Here is a 25,933-nt window from a genome sequence, read left to right on the forward strand (position 1 = left end):
TCTTTGATTATTTGAGTTATGCCTATTTGAATAACATGTCTAAATGTTAGTTGATTTACCTGATATATATGTATACTATTTGTGCTTTACTTGTTTGCATTAAATGTGTTTTACTGGCATTGAGGAGGATCAGAAGGCGATGGCGATGGGATCGCACAGAGGTTAGGTTGGCGAAGGCTGTGGGATACAGCGGTGCGATTGGTATTAATTAGAAATCCTCTAAGTTTAGATAACCCTGTTTATCGTTTATGGTTTAAGTTATTTATTTTATTAATCTTGAATATGTATATCAAAGGGAAGTTTTAGGATTGCCTTTGGCGTCCCGGAAATTTATATCTTATATAATGGGCACTGTTACCATACTAAGAACCTCTAATTCTCATACCATATGTTGTTGTTATTTTTCATATGCAGGTCGCAACCCACCTCGGTGAGTTTGTGGATATGGTGACAGAGCGGATGATGACCTTTCTTATGCTTTATTTTACTTTAATTTTGTTGTAGTTATTCTCTAACCTTTTGTATTTTATACTTTATTGCCTTAGAGGCTTACTTGAGAGATAAGTGGTATAAGGTGCTTTAACTTAAAAACTATGTATTGTCTGTTTGTAACTAGTCAGCCTAAACTCTGCGGCTACGACTAGAGTTTTTGTGACTATCATACTTATATATATCTATCTTGATCATTATTATTATATCATGTCTTGTGTTGTATCTTGTGCCCTTACGTGTTTTGTTATCGTGAGGAACGTTTCTGCATTGTATCTCTGTTTCTATGTCTCTGGGCTATATTTCTTCATCAGGCTTCTAGTATTAGTATTTCCTTCTATATTTACTACTGCATGAGCTTTAAAACTGTTGTGACGCTTTGTTGTCATTCGCTTTACGGCTAGAGGTAAGACTTAGGGTAATAGGGTGTTACAACTTTCAACACAGCAATCTGAAAAATGTGGAATTGGAGGAACAGAAAAATACATGAACATGGTTATGAAAGACCACCCCAACCTCACTGCGAGATATTGAAAAAAATACAGGAGATAAATGAAGCGTTTGAAAAGAGAAGCAAACAGAGCATTTTCAAACAAAAAGGTGAAAAAACATATAAAGTAGAACCCTCCTATCTAAAATTGGGTGACACTAAACACTGATGGTTCAAGACACAATGAATCAAAGAAAGCTGGATATGGGGGACTCATTGGGAACCATGAATGCATATAGATAAGAAAATTTTTCTATTATATTGGGGACTGTACAACATACAAGGCAGAACTTTGAGGAATTTATTAGAGACTCAAAATAGTTTGGACTTTGGGATTAAGAAGAATAATTGTTAAGTGTGATTCTAGAGTAGTGATCACAAGTTTGAATGGAAACAAAATTTTAGCCAATCATCCCAACGCTTTTCTTAGAAGTATCCAATAATGTAGGAAAAAAGATTGGGAAATTTATTTTGTAAATATTTATAGAGAAGACAATAGATGTGCAGATTGTCTAGCGCAAAAATATTTAACTCTAGAACCAGGATTACACTTTTAGGATACTCCTTTGAGAGAGATAGTAAATCTTCTTTTTGATAATATTATAGGAGCTTCTTTACCCCATTTAGTTTGTATTTAATCTTTTTGGATGTTAGTCCCATTTTCTCACAAAAAAAAAAGGTTAAGAGATTTTTCAAAAAAAAAAAAAAGAAAACTGAAATCACATCAGGTAGTGGCTCAAAATCAAGATAACCAACAAAAAAAAAAGGCTTCACATCAACATATGCTATGACTCAGTCCTATAAGTTAATAGTAATTAGTTAGTTATTAGACTATTAACAAAATTACAAAAATATAAGAGAATGTTATTCATTTTATTATTATTTTTTTTTTACTACTCACACCTTAAACTTCGGAAACGAAAGACAGAGAACATAATGCATGGCATAAAAAAATATTGAGTAGACTTTACTTATTTCAAAACTTAACTTAAGAAAGTGAAAAATATTTCATTCTTACAAATATTTTAAAAATTATACCTTTTAGAGATATAAAAATTATAATATACTCACTTTACACTTAGAAATAAACACTTAAAAACATGAAATTTGATTGTAAGCATAAACATCTGTAAATGGCCCAATTAAATTGAATCGGATAAATTCTAATATTCTCTTATAAAATTTAGGCTCCAATAGATCCACCCAATTTCTAAGACATAGTGAAAAGTGAATGCCAAACAATATTATTGTTATATTCCCTTTCACATGAATTTGCTGAGAAATCCCTTAAAAGAAAGGAGTCTTCTAGAGTTCTAGATTTTACCTGAAAATTTCCAATAAAATATCTAAAAGAAATCAAGTTCAGGTCTTATAAATCTTTCCATCAAAGTTAATATACAGCATGGACAACATGCGTACATTGAGTTTGGACATTCAAAAGTAAAAATTTTAAACAAAATAAAAAGTTAAAAAGTATTCGCCTTTTTTTTGTTGTCCACGGTATTTCCTAATCCGTCGCGGATCGGAGCTCTATTTAAGGGTCTGTCGCTGGCTAATGGGTTGCTGCATGCACAAAGTGGGATTCGAACCCTCGACACTTACTTAAACGGACGAGTGACCTGACCACTCGACTAACACAAGTTGATTAAAAAAAAAGTATTCACCTTTAGATTCTAACTCACATGCAATACATACATATTTGTTTTAAATAGCTAATTAATATGACTTTATTAGAATATATTTTAATGGATGAAATTTGTTTATAGCTAACTAAAATTCTGTTTCACACCTGTCCTTCTAACCAACATTGATGATGGGCTAGATCCCAGCAATAACCCTTCCAAATATGCAATTATGCATTATCAAAAACACTAACCATTTTGCTCCCTCCAACAACAGCAACTGTTCGATCATAATCATACTTTAATTAATTCAATTATTCAATTCCCACCTTATAACACCGTACGATGCTTCTTACTATTATTATAATCTATGGAATCAAACACATATATATTATGCTCGACCCTCTAGGCGGGGACCAATGGTATCCTACGCTAGAAGCAGACACATACACAACAATGGGGATTCATTATTATGGAGTAGATCAAAGTATGTAATTATGTATATATATACTTGTATTGGTTTACAGAGAACCACGTGGACATGGCTAATTAACTTATTAATTATTAGAGCAAATCATAGGAGTAAACAATTAATTAAGAGCAGCTAAGTGTTTAGGTCACAGGAACCTAATATATAAGGGCATATTTTTTTAAGTATGGGTTTGATTTGTCAACTTATGGAGGCGCCGAGTGTGTTCTAGAGCTTGCATTAAATTAAAACTTTCTCTTCAGGTGTGCTTTATTGCGCGCATAATAAAAAGATTATACTCCAACTCCAACTAATAACACAAGGGCGTGTATATATATATAAGTGTAAATATCCCTCCACTGCATGTATGTGTGTATGTATAATACAAAATTAGATGACTAGGGTTTATTTTTTCAATCATATTAGCTACATATTAAAAAAAGTTAAATTATACATATATTTATAAATAAAGATAAAGTATTAAATTGGTATTTTACGTTTGAATCTAATTCTATTTTGATTCATAAAGTTTAAAATATTTTATTTGAATCCAAAAAAAATTCATTTAGTTTTAATATAGTCCTGCTGTGAAGTCAATGTTAAATAATTAACGAGGAGAGTTCTCCACGGTAGAAGTGACGATGGCCTTGTAGTCGTCGCCACCGACAAACTTTCCCATGGAAAGCGAATTCGCGACGATGTTCTCTATATGCTTGAACTAATGCCAGTGGCACACAGATCCGCTGCTGATCTTGTGGCTCTCGAATTTACCTCTTCTTCAGGAGAGCATATTAAGATTTGGTGGAACGGTAACGTTAATTATTTAACATTGACTTCATAGCAGGATTATATTGAAGCTAAATAATTTTTTTTTTTTTTGAATTTAAATAGAACACTTTAAACCTTAAGAATCAAAATAAAATTAGACCTAAATGTAGGAGAATCAATTTAATATTTTATCCTAAACATAATTACATAATAATTAATTTTAATATATAAATAGTATTTTTGTTATTTCTTAATAATCTCTCATATCTATATTTTTATCTTTTACCCTCGATCAATGTAGTTACAATTTTAGTTTAACTTTTAAAAGATTCATAAATTATGATTTTTGAACAAGTCAATTAATTTTTAAAATTTCTATTAAATTAGATATTTTTATATTTTAAATTATATTACAATGTTATATTTAATATATTAATTCATGAGTAACGCTAGAAAATTAATATTATAACAGCCAATTTCAACGAATTTACTATTAGTAGATTATCAAACAAATCCAGTATCAAACTCACCAAAAATGAACTTTTGTTAAGTTTAGATATAAATATTTTTTAATTAAATTTTAAATATTCTTATATTTAAGAATTTTAAAATTTTTTTTCCCTTACATTGATATTAATTCTAATGTAAACTATGACATGATGGCTCTCAACGGTTTCTCTCTCTCTTAAATTTGACCTCAAATATGAATCTCTGAATATAACTCCGAAATCTCGAAGAGCGTGAATAAAACTAGAGCAAGTTATGGAGATATTAGAATAAGACTTTTGGTACTTTATACATAAATATGGTAGAGACATAAGTTAAAGCTGATAAACTTTAGGGTATATATATAATGAGAGTAGTAGTGGGATGAATTATTCATGAGTCGAAGTAGTGGTGGTTTTGTACCAATAATTGAGCTTCTAAGACTTAACTTAATTTGAGTTTAAGGCACCAATGATGGAAACTGAATCTAAGTGCATCCTATCTTTACACGTATGATATTAAATATTATTTGAAGGCATGGAGGATGGGGTGTTCTTGGAACCATGTTTGGTGTCCCCATTAAGAATCCCAATGTCTTCTTCAAATCAAAGCACTTTGAGTGGATTCCAACTCCTCTTTCAACCATCCATAAGAGATTCACAAAAGTAGTGGGCTTCCCTTTCACACACCTAACCCTTTGAAAAATTAATAATAATGAACCCATTAATTAAACTATAGATCAGATCCCTTATTAGTTATATGTAACATAAAAATATTGCTATATATCTTGATATACCCACTTTGGTGATATTTCATTTGAGGTGGGCTCTCTCATATCTTGCTGCCCAATGATTTTCTATGAGCAATTTAAGAATCTATATCTAGTTTTAATTAATTAATATCCTAATAACTAGACAAGGATAGATCGGACTTTAAATTATTGTTAATTATTACTATATATTTGTAAGTTATTGCATTGGTAATTAGAAATTAAAACAACACCAATCCTCTGCCGTAACATATGCTTCACTTATTAATAATAATTATTTTATTATCACATCAGATCTTCAATTCTCTTTAGCTTTATGACCTGTGTCTTATACATGCTTCAGATTTAGAGTTTCTGGCTCCCTGTGATGGTTCCCATCCATCCATGCATGCATGCATATATATTAAAAATTAAGAAATTAAGGTACTTGAATACTATTCTTATTAACACATATTTAAATATACTATATATAAATAAAAAATGTACTCTTAGGATCACATATACTAAAGATTTTTCTTAGTTATCCTTATGCTTATATATGTATATTAATATTTCCTTTAGTTTTCTAAGTTTTCATCTTACAAAAGATTGAAGATAAGCACTAAGCAGAGATGGCTAGCAATAATAATTATATTTTTAATATATTTTTTGTAAACAAAAATTTTTAAATTTGTTTGAATTTATGCATATGTTTTATTTTTATTTTTAATTTATCTTATGTTAAATTTTTTTTTTATAATTTAATAAAGATTGAATTCTAAATTTTTCGATCATAAAAATTCTAATGCTATATGATAATAACATTATTTTTAAAAATTTATTAAATTAATAAAAAATTACAAATAAATAATTATATCTTTTTAACAATATAATCAAGAGTTAAGAGTATATCTCCTCCATTCACTTCTAATTCCCTGTGTCTATGTTCATAGCACCATGACCATATATGGATTAGGATTGTACTTGTGGGGGGCGCAATAATGGAATAAGCATCTTTAACAGCTTTATGAATGAATGATGAGCATAGCATATAGCATATAGCATATAGTAGCATAAATATATAGGGTTATTATCATTACCCCTTTAACATTTTTATTGTCTTATTAGCTAGTTTGGTAATGCAGTGAATAATTAAGGGTAAAGGGAAAAGGGTTTTCTATCCAAAGAGAGAAACATGCATGCATAATGATAAATAATACACGCCATAATCACAGTTTCCCAGCTTGACACATGGTACCTTTAATTGCTCTAGTAATTAGGGTAACGTTTATTTTGAGGTACTGAAATGGAGATTGAGAGACTGAAATTCAATATCATATTTATTAGTTTAGAGATTAGTACTAAATTTTCTATTTCTATCTCCAAAATTTTAATATTTCAGTACCTCCAAAAAATAAGGACACAGAAGACTAAAATTTTTAGAGATGGAGACTGAAATTTTCAATTAATTAATTCTAATTTTATCCTCTGTGCAAATTAAATTAGAGTTTCATTCTTGTTTCAATTTCTGTCTCTCACTTTGCACCAAACAGAATACTGAGATTTATTTCAATTTCTGTTTCTTAATCTCTGTCTCTCAATCTTAATTTTTTCTTTGTTTCTCCACCAAACGCTACCTAAAAGCTTGAATTTATAAGTCCCTTGAACAACAATTATTACATTTTGATCAAGAAAGATTAACATAAAAGCATAAATTACAAAGCTTTCTGTGTAGACAATCAATTATGTGAAATTAATTTGTTTGCATTGTCACATACACTTGTACCTTCTTTCTTTTTCTTTTATCTTTTTGGGTTTAGTTGGATTTATTAGGCTAGCTATATATATTACAATAATATATACGACACCTGAGTCATGATTATATATAGGGATGATATGCGTGTAAAACTATAGACCTTTTATTTTTGCTATTATTGAGCAATCCAACTAACTGTACTAGTGCTAACTAAGGTAGGAATTGCCCCAATATTTAATAAATTAAACAGTAAGTTTGGATTAATAATAATGATTCCAAAGTTTAAAGTGTCAACAAAGTTCATTAGTCATTCATCTTCCGTACGAGTTGAAAATATGGATAACAAATCATCAAGTTTCTACACTAGCTAGCTTCTTATGGATAAATCCAAAACAAAAGCTTAATACAAAAATATCAAAACCAAGGACACACACATATTTATAAAAAAGTCTTTTTTTTTTTTCTCTTTTACTTGTTCTTACATTTTTCTTTTCCTTCTTCTTTTTCTCTTTTTTTTTTCATCTTTAAACTCGTTTCTTCTTTTTTTCTTCGTATTATGTTATTTGTACATAATAATTCAGTGTTTTAGTTAAAAATTATTCTATTTAAAAAAATGTGATTTTTCCAAAAGAAAAAAGTGTGCTTTTTATAAGAAATTTATGTATTTATTTCATAGAATTTCTGCATTTTTGTTATTAAAATAACCCAATAACTATTTAGAGACTTAATTGAAATTTGGTTATAAGAGTACTACTTGTTTATTTATTAGTATTTTTTAATTATTAGGAAAACAAAAACTGATTTTCTTTTCACTTTTTCTAAAGTTTTTTGTCCAATTTAAATATAAAAAATTATTAACAATTTATCATAATATATACTTAAATCATTACTAGAAGATATAAACCATACAGTGAGGAATCTAAAAATTTTGAGTAGTAGGAACAAATATATACTACATAAAAATAATACAACGTTTTTGTATTAACATATCAAAGTATATACATTAAATAATACGAAAATAAAAATTATTGAAAAATCTTTAATTATCAATATCAGCATATTAATAAGTGTTAAGGTCACTATTAATCCAACATTTTTATAAATTAAACACATGTAATAATAGTATATATGAGGTTAATTAAGATAGTAAATGAAATATCTTCTAACTAAAAAGTATTTTATTCGAGTCTTTAGAATAGTGAAACATAATTTTTTTTGTGAATTATGTATGATGAAAGTTATTGTAAAAAAAAATATGCCAAATTCTTCATATTTTCATTATGTATTTTATAAATTACATAAAATTATTAAATTATTTAATAAAACAAAGACCAAAACTGATTTCAAATAATAATAATAATAGTCATAGTAAAGTTAGATAGATTGATAGGAGTACAAAATATTTTATTATTTCAGCTCAATTATAAATAATTTATAATTTTTAATTTTTAATTCAATCTATGTTTGAGAATTAATAATCAAAATACATATGTAGTTTATTATTAATAAATAAATATTAAAGTTGAGTAGAAAAAAAAAACTCAAAAATATAAACTTCAACTAAATAAGTTTACCAAGTGAATAGTATAACAATCTTCTATTTTTTATTAAATAGATTTAATATATAGATTTTGCTAATGTATGCCTTAAAAACACATTTTAATAATATTATAGAAGAATATTTTATTAAAAGTAATTGAAAGATAAACTTTTTATATTTTTAAAACATTGAATATATTAAAAACTTTAAAAAAATATGATTATACTTTTAAAAGGTGTTTTTAGTATACAAAATAGTTAAATCCATTTAACAAAATAATTTTTTGACACAAAATTTAATAAATTAATTTTTATTTTGATATAGAAACAAACATAATTTTATAATGGGACACATATATATATTTTCGTATATTTTGAAAATATTTGTGAAGACATTTGCCTCCACAATAATATATATGCATCCGTTCTTATATTTATATATATAGTTCATAAGAGTATTTTTTTTTAGTATTAGGATATTTTTAAAAATAATACTAAGAAATCAATATTATAATAGTCAATTTCAGTTAATGATATAGTATGTTGATAAATAAATTCAGTATAAAATCCATTAAAAATAAATTTTTATACTTTTATTGAGTTTAAATTTTCAATGTTTTTTCTAATTGAATTTTCTAATTGAGTTTTTAATATTTTTATTTGTACGAGTTTCAATTCTTTTCATTGTTAATGTTATATTTGGAACAAAAGAAAATAGAAAGAAAAAAATTGTAGGGAGAGAAAATGGCAAGAAAATAGATTTTTACTTTATTTGGATGACACAAATAATAATAGCAGAGAAGAGAAAATTCACCCTAGGTCCCAGTCCCACAAAAAAAATTATTTTTTGCTTAGTAGAGGCAAGAAAACTTGGAGAAAGAGTGTTGAAATGAGAAATTACTAATTTGTCTTTATATATTTCTATAAAGAATAAAGTTATATACGTAACTTTACATATTTTAAATTTTTTCTCTTCTCAATTTCTCTCTTTTTTTTCTCTTGATCCAAACACATAAAAAAAAAAAAAAACCTTTTTTCTTTCCATTTTTTTTCACAGCCAAACAAAACATAAATATTAATTGCAATATTAGCGGAGTAATGTTGTCTCCTATATTTTTTTTTTTCCTAATTTTAACTAGTGCCCATAAGAATCTTGACAACTGTTACGTGTTCACTCTAACATGTGGCTCTGCTTGTGGAAGTGAGGGTAAGATACATCAAATTCTAGATTTCACGTGGCTTTGGTATCTTCAATTTTCTCTAGCATTCACTTCATTGGTTACCTAACTGAATAAGCCACACTCCCAAAGAACCTCACTCATATCAATAACTTTATTTTCTTTACATTTGATTACTGTCTCGTACCAACAAACCCCAACCTGTGCCACAATTCACCTCCAAATTAATAATTTAGAACACCACTCAACATTTGTCATTACCATAACATTAGATATATCAATAAATACTTATATGGTTTTATTTTAACAATTTAACTCTTAGAAGAAAATAGTTTTAGAATACTACATAATTTTTATGACTAACTTTATGCATATCAAATTAATAAATCTCTTATTTTATAAATTTTTTACGTTTTTTTAAATTTTTGAATGTAAAACTAATTTTATGCGCTCGTTACATTTGTAAGTTATAATGTTAACAGATGGAATGATTATTATAAAAAGGATTACTATATATTATGTGATTGATGATAGTGTAAATGAGGTTTTTAATTGAGTATATAAATGGGGATATACGATAAGTGGGTAAGAAGTACAATTGAGACCCCCAGCCCCCAAATTGCAACAACTACTACTACATACTGCGCCATAAAACATCTGTCTTTCACTATCCGCATGCGCATGCAAACGTGCCAACAAGGATTACAATATGCTCATCATATATATCCATTCATTTGGATTTTAACACATACAATTTCATACACCACCTTCATTAAATTTTGAGGTGCTGTCTATCATTATCATATTCCTTCAATAGGTAATCTACAATAATAATAATAATAATACTCATGGAATAAATCTCTCTCTATGCACTTGTTGGTGTATGTCACTGTGTACTAGATCTTTTCCATTGCACTAGACGCCGCAAAAATTGCTCAACCTGAAGATATTGGTTGGGCAATGATGATCAGATTCACAATAATACAAAAAAAAAAATACTAGATTTATAAAATAATAATTATTTGTTGGAACTTGCCTCTGCTGGATCTTTCAAGGTGTATGAAGCTTCTGTGTCTTTTGGAACTCTAGAAACAAGAATCCCAATCCCTTGACCTCTGTTGCGCAAAACCTGATGATGATTATGGTATATACACAAGTCAGTTAGATATGTAATACAAGTAGTTTAATTAATCAAATATAATAAGTTTGATTATTTATTTTTACCTTAAAAGCATCCTCGTCTGTACGATCATCGCCAATATAAATTGGGAAAACGTCATTGGAATTGTCATATCCTATAACGAAAGTGATGGTTAATTGGAATAGATGCATTATGCATATTATGTAAGAAATATTAATTATTAGTACTGAGTACTGACCAAGTGATTCTAACAAGAATTCAAGAGCTTTTCCCTTGTCCCATTTAATGGTTGGACGGATCTCAAGCACTTTTCTTCCTTGGGTTAGCTTCAATTTTGGGTACTCATTGAGCACCAATCTAACTTGTTCCGCCAATGCAGCCCAACACTGATGAAAAAACAGAGGGTGTAACCAATCAATAAATAGTTTAGGAGAATTAAAAAATGAAAATTGATAAGGTTGAGTCACTGTAATTATAGTACCTTTTCGTCAACACAACGAAAGTGAACGGACAAACAAAACTTGTTGTTCTCTACCTTAGCCCCTGGGACACTCTTTGTTTTTTCTAATAAGATCTTGTACACCTGATAATGACACACTTAACTTACTTACTCAAATTGAAAATCAAAATTAGAAAACAAAAGGAAGGAGAATGAAACAAATGAAACCTCTTCTATCATAGGCAGGAATTTACTAGCAGGTTGGCAAAGCAGTGCTTTATCATTTCCCTGCAACAAATGAATGAAATCACAGCAAGCAAGGTAAGAAAAAAGAAGCAGTAAATTAATTGGCTCGATAGATAGATAGATAGAGAAGTTATGACTGACTTTATTTGGAGTTCGGCTTTTTGTTGGACCCTTTATGTCCATTCCATGGCTTCCTGCGTAGTAAAGTTGTGCCAATTTCACAAAGCTATACACCTGAAAGTAGAATATCAGAAACCATCAACAAACAACACAAGTGTATATATATATATATAGGTGGAAACTCATGTGCAGTTAACTTTATGTGATGTTGATAGCTGAAAGTCGTTACAAATTTGACTAAATTGTCATCTAACGACTCTCAGCTATCAACTTCATATGAAATTAACTTATTTTGAGTTTTGAGAAACAAAATGTACCTTGTCTCTGCACCTTCCGGTGACGATTGCGGTGGGAAAATGCCTTGCTATGTCCTTCAGCGTGGCTCTCATCTGAAGCAAGAACCAATCGGATAGAGTGAGTGAGTAAGTGAATGGATTGAATGAGAAGAAAAAGGAAGTAATGAGAAGAAGGAACCTTTTTTGTCATGAAAGCTTTATCAGGATCGGCAACAATAGGGGACAGAGTTCCATCGTAGTCAAGAAAGGTTACAATCTTCTTCCCTTTCATGTTATATGCTATCTGATCAAACATGTTCAGCGCTGAAGGATGATACAGCTGCACGCACCAATCAATACAGAGTATGTAATTGAGTGAATATGTATATATACAACAGATAGAGATGATCGATGATGTTGTGTTAGTTATATACCATCCAAGAATTAATTTTGTCTTGGTTATCGGAAGAAGAAGAAGATGATCTAGTGCGAGTTGGAGAAGAAGCTCTGATTGAATCAATCCAGTTGTTAGTGTCTTTGATCTGTGAAGAAGAGAGATTGAGAAAGCCCCCAAGAACTGCTGCATTTGGAATGGATGCTGCTAATGCAATTAACATCACATCAGGACCTACCACATTACTCTCATGATTCTTCATATTTCCAAGAAGTTAAGAAGAAAGAAGAGAAAGAAACAACAGATTGTGGTACGTGATGCCTTCTGGCTATGGCCGGTAACTCTTTATATAAAAGAAAAAGTTGCCCCTAAATAATAATAATAATAATAAAATACGAAAAAAATTAATAATAAAATTAATAATAATTGGTATTGGTATGTCTCACTGGGACTGGCTGGTCAATTTATAAACTTGGCTAATACGGCACAAAGCGACGAAACAACCACTTCTTTTCGTGGAACTTTGTACTTTTCCACAACTATACTAAATATGCTAATTCACTAGGCCCACATCGCCTATGCTTATTTTCTTCTATTCTTGTTCTCTCATCTTCTCGCATTTTATCATTATTAGGTGTGTTTGGTTTAACGTTAGAAAGAAGAAAAGTACGTTTAAGTCCATTGAACGTTTCTTCTTTAGTTTATAAAAAATTAGAAATTGTAGATTCTGCGTTTAGAACGTTAAGATTGAATTTATTTTTTTCTTATCAATTTTACTATTTACTTCTTTGTTTGCAGTCTTTTTAGTATTCAAATATTTCAAATATATAATTATATATTTTTATTAAATTTTTACTTTTGATTTTGTATAAAAAATATTTTTGATTGGCTTTGTTAAAATTTGTAAGTATAATTTTTGTATATTAATTTATTATTATAATTTTGTTATAATATAAATTATTGTGTCCATTAAAAAGAACAAAGTAAATAAAAAATTAATTATAACTAAAAATAAATTCATAAATAATTAAAATTTATAGTTTAAAATAGTATTAAATAAAAGAGTACCGAGAGTACTAATAAAATTATAAGTAATATAATTTAATAAAGTATATTTTGATATATTTTTTATATATTATTTTTGCTTTTGATATAAAAATATATTTTGCCAATTTTTATATATTATTTTTATTTTAGTAAGTAAATATTAATTTTATTATAAAATTAATTAATAATATCTATTTAAATATCTAAATTAAAATGATAGAATAATATAAAAAAAATTATTTAAGTTGATGTCTATTTTAGTAATTTTTTATCTAAAAGTAATTTTGAGTAGTGTAATAATCCAAACAATATTTATTTTACTATAATCTATTTTGATATAAAGATTACCAAACATAAATCACTTTAACACAAACTTATTTTTTATCAAAATCAAGTTTACAAAATCAATTTTATGCAAACTCCTGTTTACAAACTGAAATCTAAACACAAACTAAATCACACCGTTAGACGCACATTCCCTTTTCTTCCTCTCTGTTAAATTAAATCAGCTCAATAACCCACCTAAATAGGGATATTTGCTGTACAATTTGGTTCAATTTATAAAAAAAATCCGATTTAATTGTTTAATTAAATTGTAGTTCAATTTTTTTTATTCTTTTAACAAGTTCACACAAAAAAAAATCCGTGATACTATTTTACAATGTTATAACATTAAAATCAACAAATACAGATACATAATAACTAACAAAGTCTTAATCTAATGAAATTCAACAATAAAAAAATTAAAATACGACAATTAAAAAGTTTAAAAGTTCAATAATTAACGCAACAAAAAATAAATATAATTTTTTAGCAAAAAATAGCCATATTTTAGTGTCCTCTCCAACAAAATAGCTAACTTCTTTAAATAAATTAGGCCAATCTAAAATTAAAAGACATATAATAATAATAATAATAATAATAATAATAATAATAATAATAATAATAATAATAATAATATAGCACCAGTAAAAAAATATTCCAATCTTGTTATACATTCTAATAATAAAGAAAATAATTTATACTATAATAAAATATGTTCAATTAGATTCAACACCAAAATTTTTTTTATTAAGATCAGAAGTGGGTGCAACTTCTAAAAAATATATAAAACAGAAAATAATCATAACAAATAATATATAAATAAAAATTAAATTAAAAATAAAAAAATTATCAATCGAATCTTAATCATACCTAATTTTTAGCTTCTCCAATTTTTCGTTGAACTCCTCAAGAACAAGTTTTGGAAAGTTTCAGAGTCAATTTCGTATACAAATTAATGCTTCAGCTGTAATTTGAACTAGATAACTCTTATAATTATTCAACACATTTTTTCCAGTACTAAATGCTAATTCTAAAGCTACTGTAGAAACTGGCATGGCTAAGACGTCTCTTGCGATCTGCTCAAGAATGATATATTTAGTAGAATTCACTTTTCACCGGTTTAAAATGTCAAATTGTACGCCACTCTTCTTTGAAGTCTCCATAAGATATAAATCCACCTCATTTTAACATTCTTATTGAATTGCATTTCTTTCTCAAATTCTATAGCAAAAAAAGTTTCATGTGCATCAAACTCTTGTATGCCAATTTTAAGAGGATCTTGACGAATAGATCTTTGATAGTTATCAATCTCACCAAACAGTCTATAGCTATTAAACACCTTGAAAAGCGTCTCTTTCACCTTTGAAGTCAAGAATTCAGCATTTTCTTTTTCATATAACTTCTCAAAACTCCACTTAATCAACTGAAACTTATACCTAGGATTAAGAACCACTACAATGAAAATCATTATGTTTGTGTTTTTTGTATTTCTCCGATACTTATTATACTTGGATTTTATTTTTTCATCCATGCCTAAAAGTAGCAGATCTAAGCTTTCTATCCAATGCTTAAGTGTAGATAATATTTTACAAAAGTCATTAAAATGTTAAGAAGATGTCACAAATGTTGAACCAAAAACTTTGTTAGTTATATCATAAAATATTTTTAAAAACTTGATAAAATGTCTTGCATTCTTCCAATCTTTAGACTTAGGGATCCCACCAGCTATCATAGCATATTCTGAATCTCTCTCCTCCAATAGTTTAAATACCTTTTGAAACTTCAGAGCACTTTCAAGTATTAAAAATATAGAGTTCTACCTGATAGGAACATCTAAATATACAGTGCCTTTTTTCAGAACTCTAACTTCTTTAATCATAGTCTTAAACCTCTCAGTACGACCTGGTGATGCACGCACATGCCTAATTGCATTCCTAATCTTTAAAATTGAATCATGTATTTCTTCAACCCATCATTCAAAACAAGATTTAAAATATGAGCATAACATCTAACATGCAAAAACCCTTTAATGGATGTGAGTTCCAATCTTCCATTTTACTTTTCAAGTAAGAAAGTAAAACATCATTTGAACTAACATTATCAACAGTTATAGAAAAAATTCGCAATATCCCTCATCCCAACAAACATCTCTCAGCTTTCCTACCAATTATTTTTCCTTGTGATTCTTGTTAGCACAAAAATTCAAGATTCTTTTTTGCAGTTTTCAATTAGCATCAATGTAATAAACAGTAAGGCAAAGATAGTTCAAATTTTGCATAGATGAGCAGCAATCAATTGTCAAATAAACATTTTGATTTGGTTGATCAAAAACAAACTTTAACTTAATTTTTTCATTCAAATAAAGCTTCCAACAATTTCTAGCAACGGCGAGCCTTCTAGAAATTGGAAACTTGAGTTGCAAACAACTCATATAATAACGAAAATCCTCCCTCACAATATGCGAAAAAGGCAATTCATCCACAATAATCATTCTAGCAAGTGCTTGTCTACAAAGATCAACATCAAATGACACGGCAGAAAGTGAACTACTTATCTGTTTCATATGATCTTTTAACACATCTTGAAACCAAAGAATCTTGAGTAAGATCTAACGTCTTCTTTGAAAATTTTTTGTATTGCGACAACAAGTGATTTTTCATGTTACTAGTGCCATTTTTATGTGCATCACAGGCATAACTATCCCCACATCAATTACAGTTAGTTCTATGGTACTGTGAATTACTAGTTTCATCTTTAGTAAAGTGATCCCATGTCCAAGACCTAGGTCAACAAGACTTTCTCTTATCGTCGCCGGTCTCAATTTCAATGGTGTCATTTATAGGAGCTTCTTCAACAGCCCGTCTCTTCCCTCGGTCTCTACTAGCAAGCTTCCTTGTGTTTCTACGAGGAGCTGGGGCAGCAGGCAATGCAGTTGGAGATCTGATACTTGTAGATTCATTTGGAAGAGAAATTTGACGCATCAAGCAATCCAGTGTCGCCTATATTCTCAGTTGAACTGATATCAAATTGCATAAACCAATAAATTCAACAACAAAATAAATTTACTAGTAATTTCAAAAGTAAAAAAAAAAACAAATAATTAAAAAATTAAAAGCAAAGGCACAACCACAAATGAACAACAATAAAAAATAAAAAACCACAACAAATAATTAAAAAATCAGAGGCAAAAACACAACAACAAATACATTGAACATTGAACAATACCTTGAACAATGAACAGTGAACAACAATCAAAAGTAATTTCAGTAAATCAACACCAAATAAATTAAACAATGAACAACAATCAAAAGCAATTTCAGTAAATAAACAACAAATAAATTAAACAATAAACAACAATCAATATCAAATATACACTGAAACGAAAATTGAACAACAATGAACAACAAGCAACAATAATGAATCAATAATTATTGAACAGAAATTGAATACCTGACTCAAAGGCTCTATATCTGACTTAACTTAGTGACTGTGCTGTCTACAAGACCAAAAACGATGTTGTGGGTGGCTGAGTGGTGCTGTCTCCATGAGGATAGAAATGGCAGCAGGGATGGTGCTGGCTGCTAGGTGACGCAATGTCTGGGACGGTAGTGCCGGCTAGTGCCAAGTGGTACTGTCCGCAAGGAGGTCCTGGGAAGAAGGGTTCGGCGGTGCTAGGAGGTGGTGGGAGGAAGGGGTTTGCCGGCGTCGGGAGGTGCTGGAAGAAAGTGGGTTCGCGCAGGCTGGGAGGTGCTGGGAGTGGGTTTTGAGAGTAGAGAGTGCCAAGTGAGTGTTTTGAGCGGCATCTAGGTTTAGATCACGTTTGGGTCGAAGGTTGGTTTTGTTAGAATTTTTTGTGAACTTGTTCAGTTCGGTTAGGATTTTCGATTACAAAACCAAAAATCGAACCAAATCGCAATAAAAACAGTAAGATATGATTTTTTTCGGGTTTTTTTTTTATTTTCTGTTCTCGATTTTGTTCGGTCTAGATCAATTTTAAACACCCCTACAATTAAGCTTATCAAAATTTATTATTTTTTATTGTCAATTAACTATTAATATTTAAAAATATAGAATAAAATATATTATTAAATTATTAAATTAAAATAATTAAATTAATAATTAAATAATAACTAAAATCAATAAATTTTGATGATCTTAACATTTCTCTAACAGAAATTTTACTATTATCTTTTATTATTATTATTCATAATTCCATTAATTGATTTATAATGCTCTGCAGTAGTGAATATAATGTAAATGAGAAATAGTTTTGTGGTAATTTAAAACAGAAAAATAAAGTGAGCTTTTTAATATCGCACTATGCTCCACTTACTAGCCTATTAAGCAAAGAATATGGACCATATAAATTTACCACACCAATAATTTATGAAAAATAACCTCAAGTTTAACATGTTAGTGTATTTCTTTTTAATATCACACACATACAAGTTGATACGATTTTTATAAATAAATAAATAAATAAATTTCTAAAATAATAATGTGCAAAACTTATATTTATTATATATAAACATCTTATAGTATATATTTATATAGTCAATTATGTGCAATTTTAAAAGTGAAAATTGTTATTACTATTAGGCCTCACGGTAAACAAACAATATTCATAAGACTGTCAAAAAATAAAAATCCTAAAAATAATATTCATATATATGAATCTTACTTTCTCCATTGATTGATGACATAAATAATTTTCATACATAATGATTAATTTAGTTCTATGTTTACACCAAAAATATAATGTGAAATAATCAATTTGTGTAAATATAAGACGATATTCAAACGATCGATACTTATTTAAGTAGTCAAATAAACTGATTATTTTTTTAATCTAAATTGATTTATATTACTTCTTATATATTTGCCACTCTTTCCAAAAACAGAAAATGTCATAATCTTAGCTTGAAGCACCTATTTATCTGTCCTTTTCTGCTTTAATTTGCTTGGTCTCTATCTCAAGCGTGAGCTTAAATTAATTTATATTTCAATATTTGAAATATTACTAAATTAAATTTAAGGACATATACACGAGTGAACTTTTTCTTGCAAAATCTTTACCTTAACGAATATCTTGTCACTTTAAAAATGATTAAACTTTCACATTGATACAAATGTCCATCATCATGAGTATCAGAAGAAATCTTATTTATAAATATCGCATATAATAATCAATCATACATCATGGGTCCATCACTTGATTCAAGAACTTATATATATAGCTAATGAACATCCATCCTCATCGTACCATAATCAACATTAATGTGTGCCATTAGCTAATTAATGTAACATATTCCTTTCTTCAATGGCTTTTACCCTCTCTTACATATTATAAACAAAGAAACCAAAACAGATATTTTATATCTTCAATTTTAAAAATACTAAAAAAATAATATTTTAATTTTGATACACTATCAATATAAAATGAAAAAGTATATGGAACCAAAATGTGACCAACCAATAAATAAACAAAACCGTTTAATTAAAATCACTTTTTGAATAATATGTTTAAAAACCGTTCTTGAGATCACGGAGCACAAATCAAAATCCGATTTTTCATGGAACTCAAACACATTTTGGCTGATATTTGGCTGATATGCTTTTGGTTCCCTAGTTGTTCTCATATAAAATTATTTTACGGTAAAAACTCAAGTGAAGTCGACTTCATGTGAAGTTGATATTTGAGAGCCGTTAAATAAAAATTTAGTCAAATCATCTAACGGCTCTCAGGTATCAACTTCACATGAAGTCGACTGCACCTGAGTTTCCACCTCATTTTACTCGTGTATCCAATCACATAACGTTATATTAACAAAAACAACTATCTTTTACATTAACTATATAAATAATCATCCAAAAAAACAATTATGATTACACGGCTATGTAAAATATTTTACACTATCAATACATTAAAATTAAACTAAAAAAATAAATTCACTTTTTAATTTATATTTCTATCTCTACAACCAAATAAATTTTTGTGTCTCCTAATAATATCTCTATTTTTGTATCTCGGAACCAATGTCTAAATGCATTCTCTTGACAAATGATTTTTCATAAATAAAATAAGATGATTAAACTAAACCCATGTGTATATTCATATATGATTCTCCGTTTATTAAATTAAGTCTACAATAATTATATGAGAACATCTGGGTATAGGTATTAAAAAAAAGAACTATAGCCTGGGCAATCAATGTGTGAAATATATATATAAACCAAATGATGGATGAAACCCTAGTCGCCCCTTGTATGGATTCATGGAAACAAAAACAAGCAGCACAAAACCTAACATTTCTAAATATGGCAAGTGCAAAACCAGGGGCATGTATGTATATATATACTACCATTTCTTTATTTTCTTTTTAACTCTATTATTTGCCAATTATATGTTAATGGCAAGTAATTGAAATATTGAGTTATCAATGATCTCAAGATTTTCCCTTTTTTAGTTTCATGCCAATGCCATTATTTAGCAATAATCTCACGATTGAAAAAAAAAATCACATAATTTTATGTAGAAAGGCTTTTGTTTTTATTGTTCTAAAATATTTTTACATTTCTTTCATGAGTATGTTACCATTTGAATTTAATATTACTCCGGTATTATTCAAAATAATTGTTAATAAAAATTATTTTTAATGATGAATTTTTAGCGATAATAACATAATGACCATTATATATCTTATTTAATTTATGTTTTACAACAATTTTATATTTACTGTTATTATTATACGTTATAATAGTAATTATATATATTTTATAGTCATTAAAAAAATGTTTGTTGGTAATTATATAATTGTTGAGGGAAGATCAAATTAAATTACAAGTCATATATATATATATATATAGACTTTTGGGTTTGTTTGATTTTTTTATATAGACTTTTTTTTATTTGCCTTATATTTTTTTTAGGTTCGTTAAAAATCAAACTATAAACTTTTTAAACAGAGAACTCTACTATTATGTCAAGAAATCGCTTATTCCAAAAATTTAAACCAATAGGAAGAAGCACATGAATGATTATATAATAACAAAAATAATTTCATCACTTGAAAACTATTCTTTGAGATTTTTTAATTCATGAAAATACATGTTAATATGCTTCAAAAGAAAAGTTTTTCGGTGGGAAAAAATTTTATATTATGCATGAATAAAAGTAGAAGAATCAATAATAATTTCGGAGACATAGTTATGTGATAAGAAAAAGTAATAATAAAAAGAAAAAAAAATAAACAGGTCCTTAATCTTTTGATCTGTAGACATTTAAGTTTTCAAAGATTTAAAAATACATTTAAGTCTCCGACTTTTTTAAAATTTAGATATATCGATCTCTCATGTTCACTTGGATCTGTCTGACCCAACAAAAAATTTAAACGTGACTCCCGTTGTATTGATCTCGTTGATACGAATGATGCACACATGAGAGAATTTTTAAAATAGAACAAATTAGATTCAGGAATCGATATGTCCGATCCAAATTTTGAAGAGATTAAGGACTTAAATATATTTTTAAATCCTCGTATACTTAAATGTTTGCAAACCAAAAAGCCAAAAATCGATATGTCCTTTTCTGGAAAAAAAATGTGGGTAAAAATATTAATATTAATAACTTTATTTGAATAACATTATAATGGCAACAGTATTTGGAATGATTAAATAAAAAGTGTGACAATAATTGACGAAATGGTATAACAATGTGTTAGGTGGACTTCTCGAATTGATGAGGGCAATTCGACCAAGTGCAAGGGGTGGTCCATGCAATGCTTCTTGTTCTTCAACTCTGATTCCAAAGTCAGCAGTAAGTAAATAAGTAATCAAGTGAGTGTAATTTGAAATAAAAAGTTATCTGAGGCTATTTATAGATGCAGAAATATTTGGTAACAAAAAAAAATCAGACAAAAACAGTCATAACTTGCCTTATTTAACATTTATTAATTGTTGCGATAATTAATGAATGTTAAATAAGACAAGTTCTGACTGTTTTTTTTGTCTCCCTAACATTACCCTTATAAATGAAAGAGAGCGATTAACTATTAATTAAGTGGACTTTGTAGAAGGGGGTTTGAACCATTAGTTTCTTGACCGAGATAGAAACATAATAGATCTCCCAACTTTATAAAATGTTTATCATGTGGTCATAAAATCTTTGTGTATATATCACTATGATATTCTTTTACATACTTTTAGATTTTGATGTGATTTTCATACTTTAATTTTTTAGAATAAATATTTAAATTGGTTTTTAAAAAATTTTAGATTGAATATTTTGATTTTCTACAAATTTTCAATTATTTGTTTTATAGGACAAATTGGTCTTTTTATCAATTTCAATCAAATTTTTAATATGTATGTTTGATTAGTAAATATTTAACAATTTTATTATAAAATAATTAAGTTCCAAAAATATATTAAATAAATTAGTCTCTTTTTAAAACGGTAGAGAAAGAATTAATAAGTCTGATAGAAATAATTATCGAAAATTTTTAAAAAATAAAAATTAATTGAAAATTAAAATATATTATCTGAAATTTATTAAAGAACGATTTAAATGTTTATTTAGTATTGCTTTAATTTTGGGTCTGCAAAAACCAATTAACTTTCTGTGTGGTGTCCAATGGCAAGAAGGCAGCGCAGGTGGATACAAAAAAAAAAAAAAAGATTAAAAAAAAAAAAAAAAAAGAGGGTAAAAAAGTAGTGCAGAGGTGACTATGAAAAAAAAAAATAAAAAAATAAAGAGTGGTCCACAGAACTCAGAATTGAAATTAAATGCCTTAACTCATACCAACAAATAATGACATGTAAAGTTATTATAAAACACAGCTCGAATCCTTGTTGGGCAGGGTTATATATATTAGCTCGAATTTCTTGTTAGAAAAATGTTGGCAATGAATGTGACAATTTTTTGGTAAAATTATGAGTGGTTAAAATATTTAGAGTGTTTTAATTATAATATTATATATATTGTTGGGAAGAATATTTTGTTTGTTCTTAAAGAATTTTGCTTTCTGGTACATAGACCAGTCAAATTTGAATTGTTCACATGTCTAATAGTGTTGTATGTGTATGAAAAATTCTAGCTTTATTCTATTCCGATCCCTTCCTTCTGTAAATTCAAATGGTGTTGCATGCGCATGGGATCGAACGTAGTAAAATAAGAATAAAAAGTCATACACTTTTTCTCTTTCTTTTTCTTTATTTCCAAATTTACTACTTATTACATTCAAAACTGGTGGCTTTGGAAATTCTTTATTTACAAGCTAACTGCCATGAATGAAGAAGGAGGCCAATTAATTTAATGGTTTCAACTTTCAGCAATAATGGTGTTAATAAACATTTGTTTTGGATCAAACTGCTCAGATTATTAGTAAAATAATATGCTAATAAAGAGCAATAATTATAGATCCCTAGGTACAAGAGGTTAATATTATTATTAGTAGTTAAAAAACTAGCAAATCAAAATACAGATATAAATACATCTTAATTAATTTTAATATATTATCAATGAGCTCTCGACGACCACCAAGAAGAAATTAAGGGAGATAATATAAAATGAAAATATATTATATTTAACTCAAAATTTTAAGATAATAAGATAATGAGTCTCTTATCTTATAAACTCATCATTCTTTTTTAATTTATTTAATGTGGGACTAATTTTATACATTACTCTATTAATAAACTATTGGTTTTAATGTATATCTAATGTAGTTGATTAGTTTAAGATAGAAGTAGTGTAGTTAAGTTAATTATTGGTGATTAGTAAGTGTTGATGAAATGCGGTTTCATTAGTGGTGTCCAATTTGCATTAAGTTAAGGACATATAGGAGTGAATATAAAAGCAAAATAATAATAATAATAATAATAATAATAATAATAATAATAATAATAAAACCCAAAATAACCCTGACAATTATTTCGAAAGACAATAAAGTTTTTAATAAAAAAACTAAATTTGACCTTTGACAATTACTTCGAAATGACAACGAGATTTCTGTGTCAAAAAAAATTAATGTTATTTTTTTTGAGGCACAGAGACTAATTAGTCAAAAAAAATATCAGATGTCGAATTAAATTTTTTTTTTAAAGATTTTGTTATCCTTTCGAAATAATTGTCAGAAGTCAAGTGTTCTTACTCAAAAAAAAAGTGGACCAAAGTGATATAACAGTAGAGGACTTTGGAGGTTCTTTTGAATCAAATGTTTGTCGCAGTTATTGAAGTTTTAGAAAAAGTCAAATAATCCGAGTAAGCAAAGTTTCTCTATCACTCTATGATTCTCCGAACGGAACCAATGGGTTCGAAATTTTCCTCTCAGGGGTCCCATAAAACGACAAACCCATTTTCATTTTAGCCACTACCTTGCTTTTTTCCTTTCTACTTTTCTCCTTTCTTACGTGTCCTTTTTTCCAGCTGTCTCCCTTCAATTTTTTTTCATTGTATTTTAGATCTTAATCTTATTTATCATAATTGAGTTTACAAGTATGGTATTATTTATAATCACTTTTTTTTTCTTTTTATATCGGATTAAATTTTTTAAAAAATTAATGTTATACTATGATATAAGATTGTTATGGTCAATCATTTTCTTAAATTAAAGGACATAGATATTAATTATTGATGCGGCCACGTGTGTCCATCGTGTCCATAATTCAACTATGCTGCTTTTAGTTAAACTTATTCTATTGGGTTGGAACTAGGTTTGAGATCTCTTTAACATTAACCATAAACACGACCAGATCTTCTATGTCTCTTTTCTTGGTGCACCACTGGATATTTAAGTTGGATTGAAAATGATACATTTTAATTCCCCTCAAATTATTTTAAAGTTAAATAAATACGTTGGTGACTTTTATCTTACTTTGTTATATTAACACTTCTTTTAAAAATTTAAATTGATAGGAGAAGATATCTAAATAATTATTAGTATTTTTTTGTAATAATATTATAAGAATATAGATCTTTTTAAAATTATATTAATTTTGTTCTAATATTATAGATTATGATACAAAAAATTTATAGAATTAAACTATTTTTACAAAATATTATAGACGACAAAAGTCTTTATCGACTAAAAATACCAGAATCTCCGTTGATAAAAAAAATTAAATAATAAACTTTTTAATTATTATTTTCATGTGAAAGTTAATTTTTTACTAATAACTAATTTTAATATTTATTATCTAAAACTTGAAAGAATTTAATGTGTATACTTTTATATTTAATTAGGTGTTAAATTTGTTGCACAAATAAAAATAATTAATTTTTATGTTTGTTATTTAAAAATAATATTTTTTTTCTATTATATATATAATTAGATATTAGTATAAAAATTTTATATTGATAGTTAAATAAGAATTAACTCAAGATTGATTTTTTTTCAAACAACTGAACCTTGATTTTAATTATTAATCGCAACATTAATATTCTCTCTAAATTATATGTAATAAATATTTGAAAGAATAGAAGTCAAAATATAAATTAGAAAGATAAATGGTAAAAATTTAAAAATAAAAAATTATGTACATAATATTACAAGATTATTTTTCAATTATATTTAATTATAAATTTAATATATTTTTTATAATTTTATGAATTTATTTAAATTATATTATTTTATTAGTTTTATTTTTGTAGAAAAGAAAGATATAGAAAAAGATAGAGAATGAGAGAGAAAAGAGAGAGAAAGATAAAGAAGAAGAAGCGAGAGAGTTTTTTAATTTTGAAAAATATTTTATTTTAATTATAATAAAGATTAATTTATCGTGATACATTTTGGTTTGTCAAATTAATAATATAAAATATAAATTATATATAGAGTGAAAATGATAGAGAGAAACAAAGAACGAGAGAGAGGTAGATAATAGGATGGAGAAAGGAAGTTTATTAATTTTGGAAAAAAATATTTTATTTCAATTTTAATGGGAGAGTATTATGTGACACATTTTGGTTACTAAATTAGTAATATAATATAGTTATATTTTAATTTTAATTTAATTGTAATTAGAAAATGTTATGTTATATATTTTGATTGTCAAATCTATAAATAGTCATTGATAATAATTTATGAAAAATATAGAGTCGATCGGTGAAAAAATGAGAGAAATAGAAAAAAAAAAGAGAAGATGAGAGAACTCTTTAATTTAAAAAAATAAATATTTAATTTCAATTATAATTTGAGAATGACATATAATATATTTTAGTTATAAATTGATAATATATAATAAATTTTTTTGACTCATCTTCTTAGACGAATAGTTTTTTTTTTTTGAGTTTATTTAAAATTTTACATAAATCATCTTTAATTTTCTATCTTTTTTAATTTATTTTATGTTATTTTTTTATCTTTCAAAAGATAATAAAAATCAAATTTTATATCATATTATAAT

General features: G+C 27.2%; 1 protein-coding gene across 2 annotated transcripts; it reads right to left on the minus strand.

Moving 5' to 3' along the window:
* Positions 1 to 10,164: 10,164 nt before the first annotated feature.
* Positions 10,165 to 12,490, minus strand: LOC112766883 (probable trehalose-phosphate phosphatase J). 2 transcript variants are annotated; one of them, XM_025812787.3, is made up of 10 exons: positions 12,201 to 12,489; positions 11,966 to 12,106; positions 11,809 to 11,880; positions 11,513 to 11,605; positions 11,354 to 11,413; positions 11,168 to 11,269; positions 10,925 to 11,072; positions 10,770 to 10,840; positions 10,582 to 10,674; positions 10,165 to 10,485 (listed from the first exon to the last, which is right to left on the minus strand). In XM_025812787.3, exons 1-10 carry the CDS (start codon positions 12,420 to 12,422, stop codon positions 10,432 to 10,434), a joined length of 1,056 nt encoding a protein of 351 aa, XP_025668572.1. In that variant the 5' UTR covers positions 12,423 to 12,489; the 3' UTR covers positions 10,165 to 10,431. The 2 variants fall into 2 exon arrangements, with proteins under 2 accessions (XP_025668572.1, XP_025668571.1); XM_025812786.3 differs by having other exon boundaries at positions 10,248 to 10,485; positions 11,354 to 11,605; positions 12,201 to 12,490.
* Positions 12,491 to 25,933: the final 13,443 nt, after the last annotated feature.

The sequence above is a fragment of the Arachis hypogaea genome, chromosome 17 (genome assembly GCF_003086295.3).
Source record: "Arachis hypogaea cultivar Tifrunner chromosome 17, arahy.Tifrunner.gnm2.J5K5, whole genome shotgun sequence".
Taxonomy (NCBI): domain Eukaryota; kingdom Viridiplantae; phylum Streptophyta; class Magnoliopsida; order Fabales; family Fabaceae; genus Arachis; species Arachis hypogaea.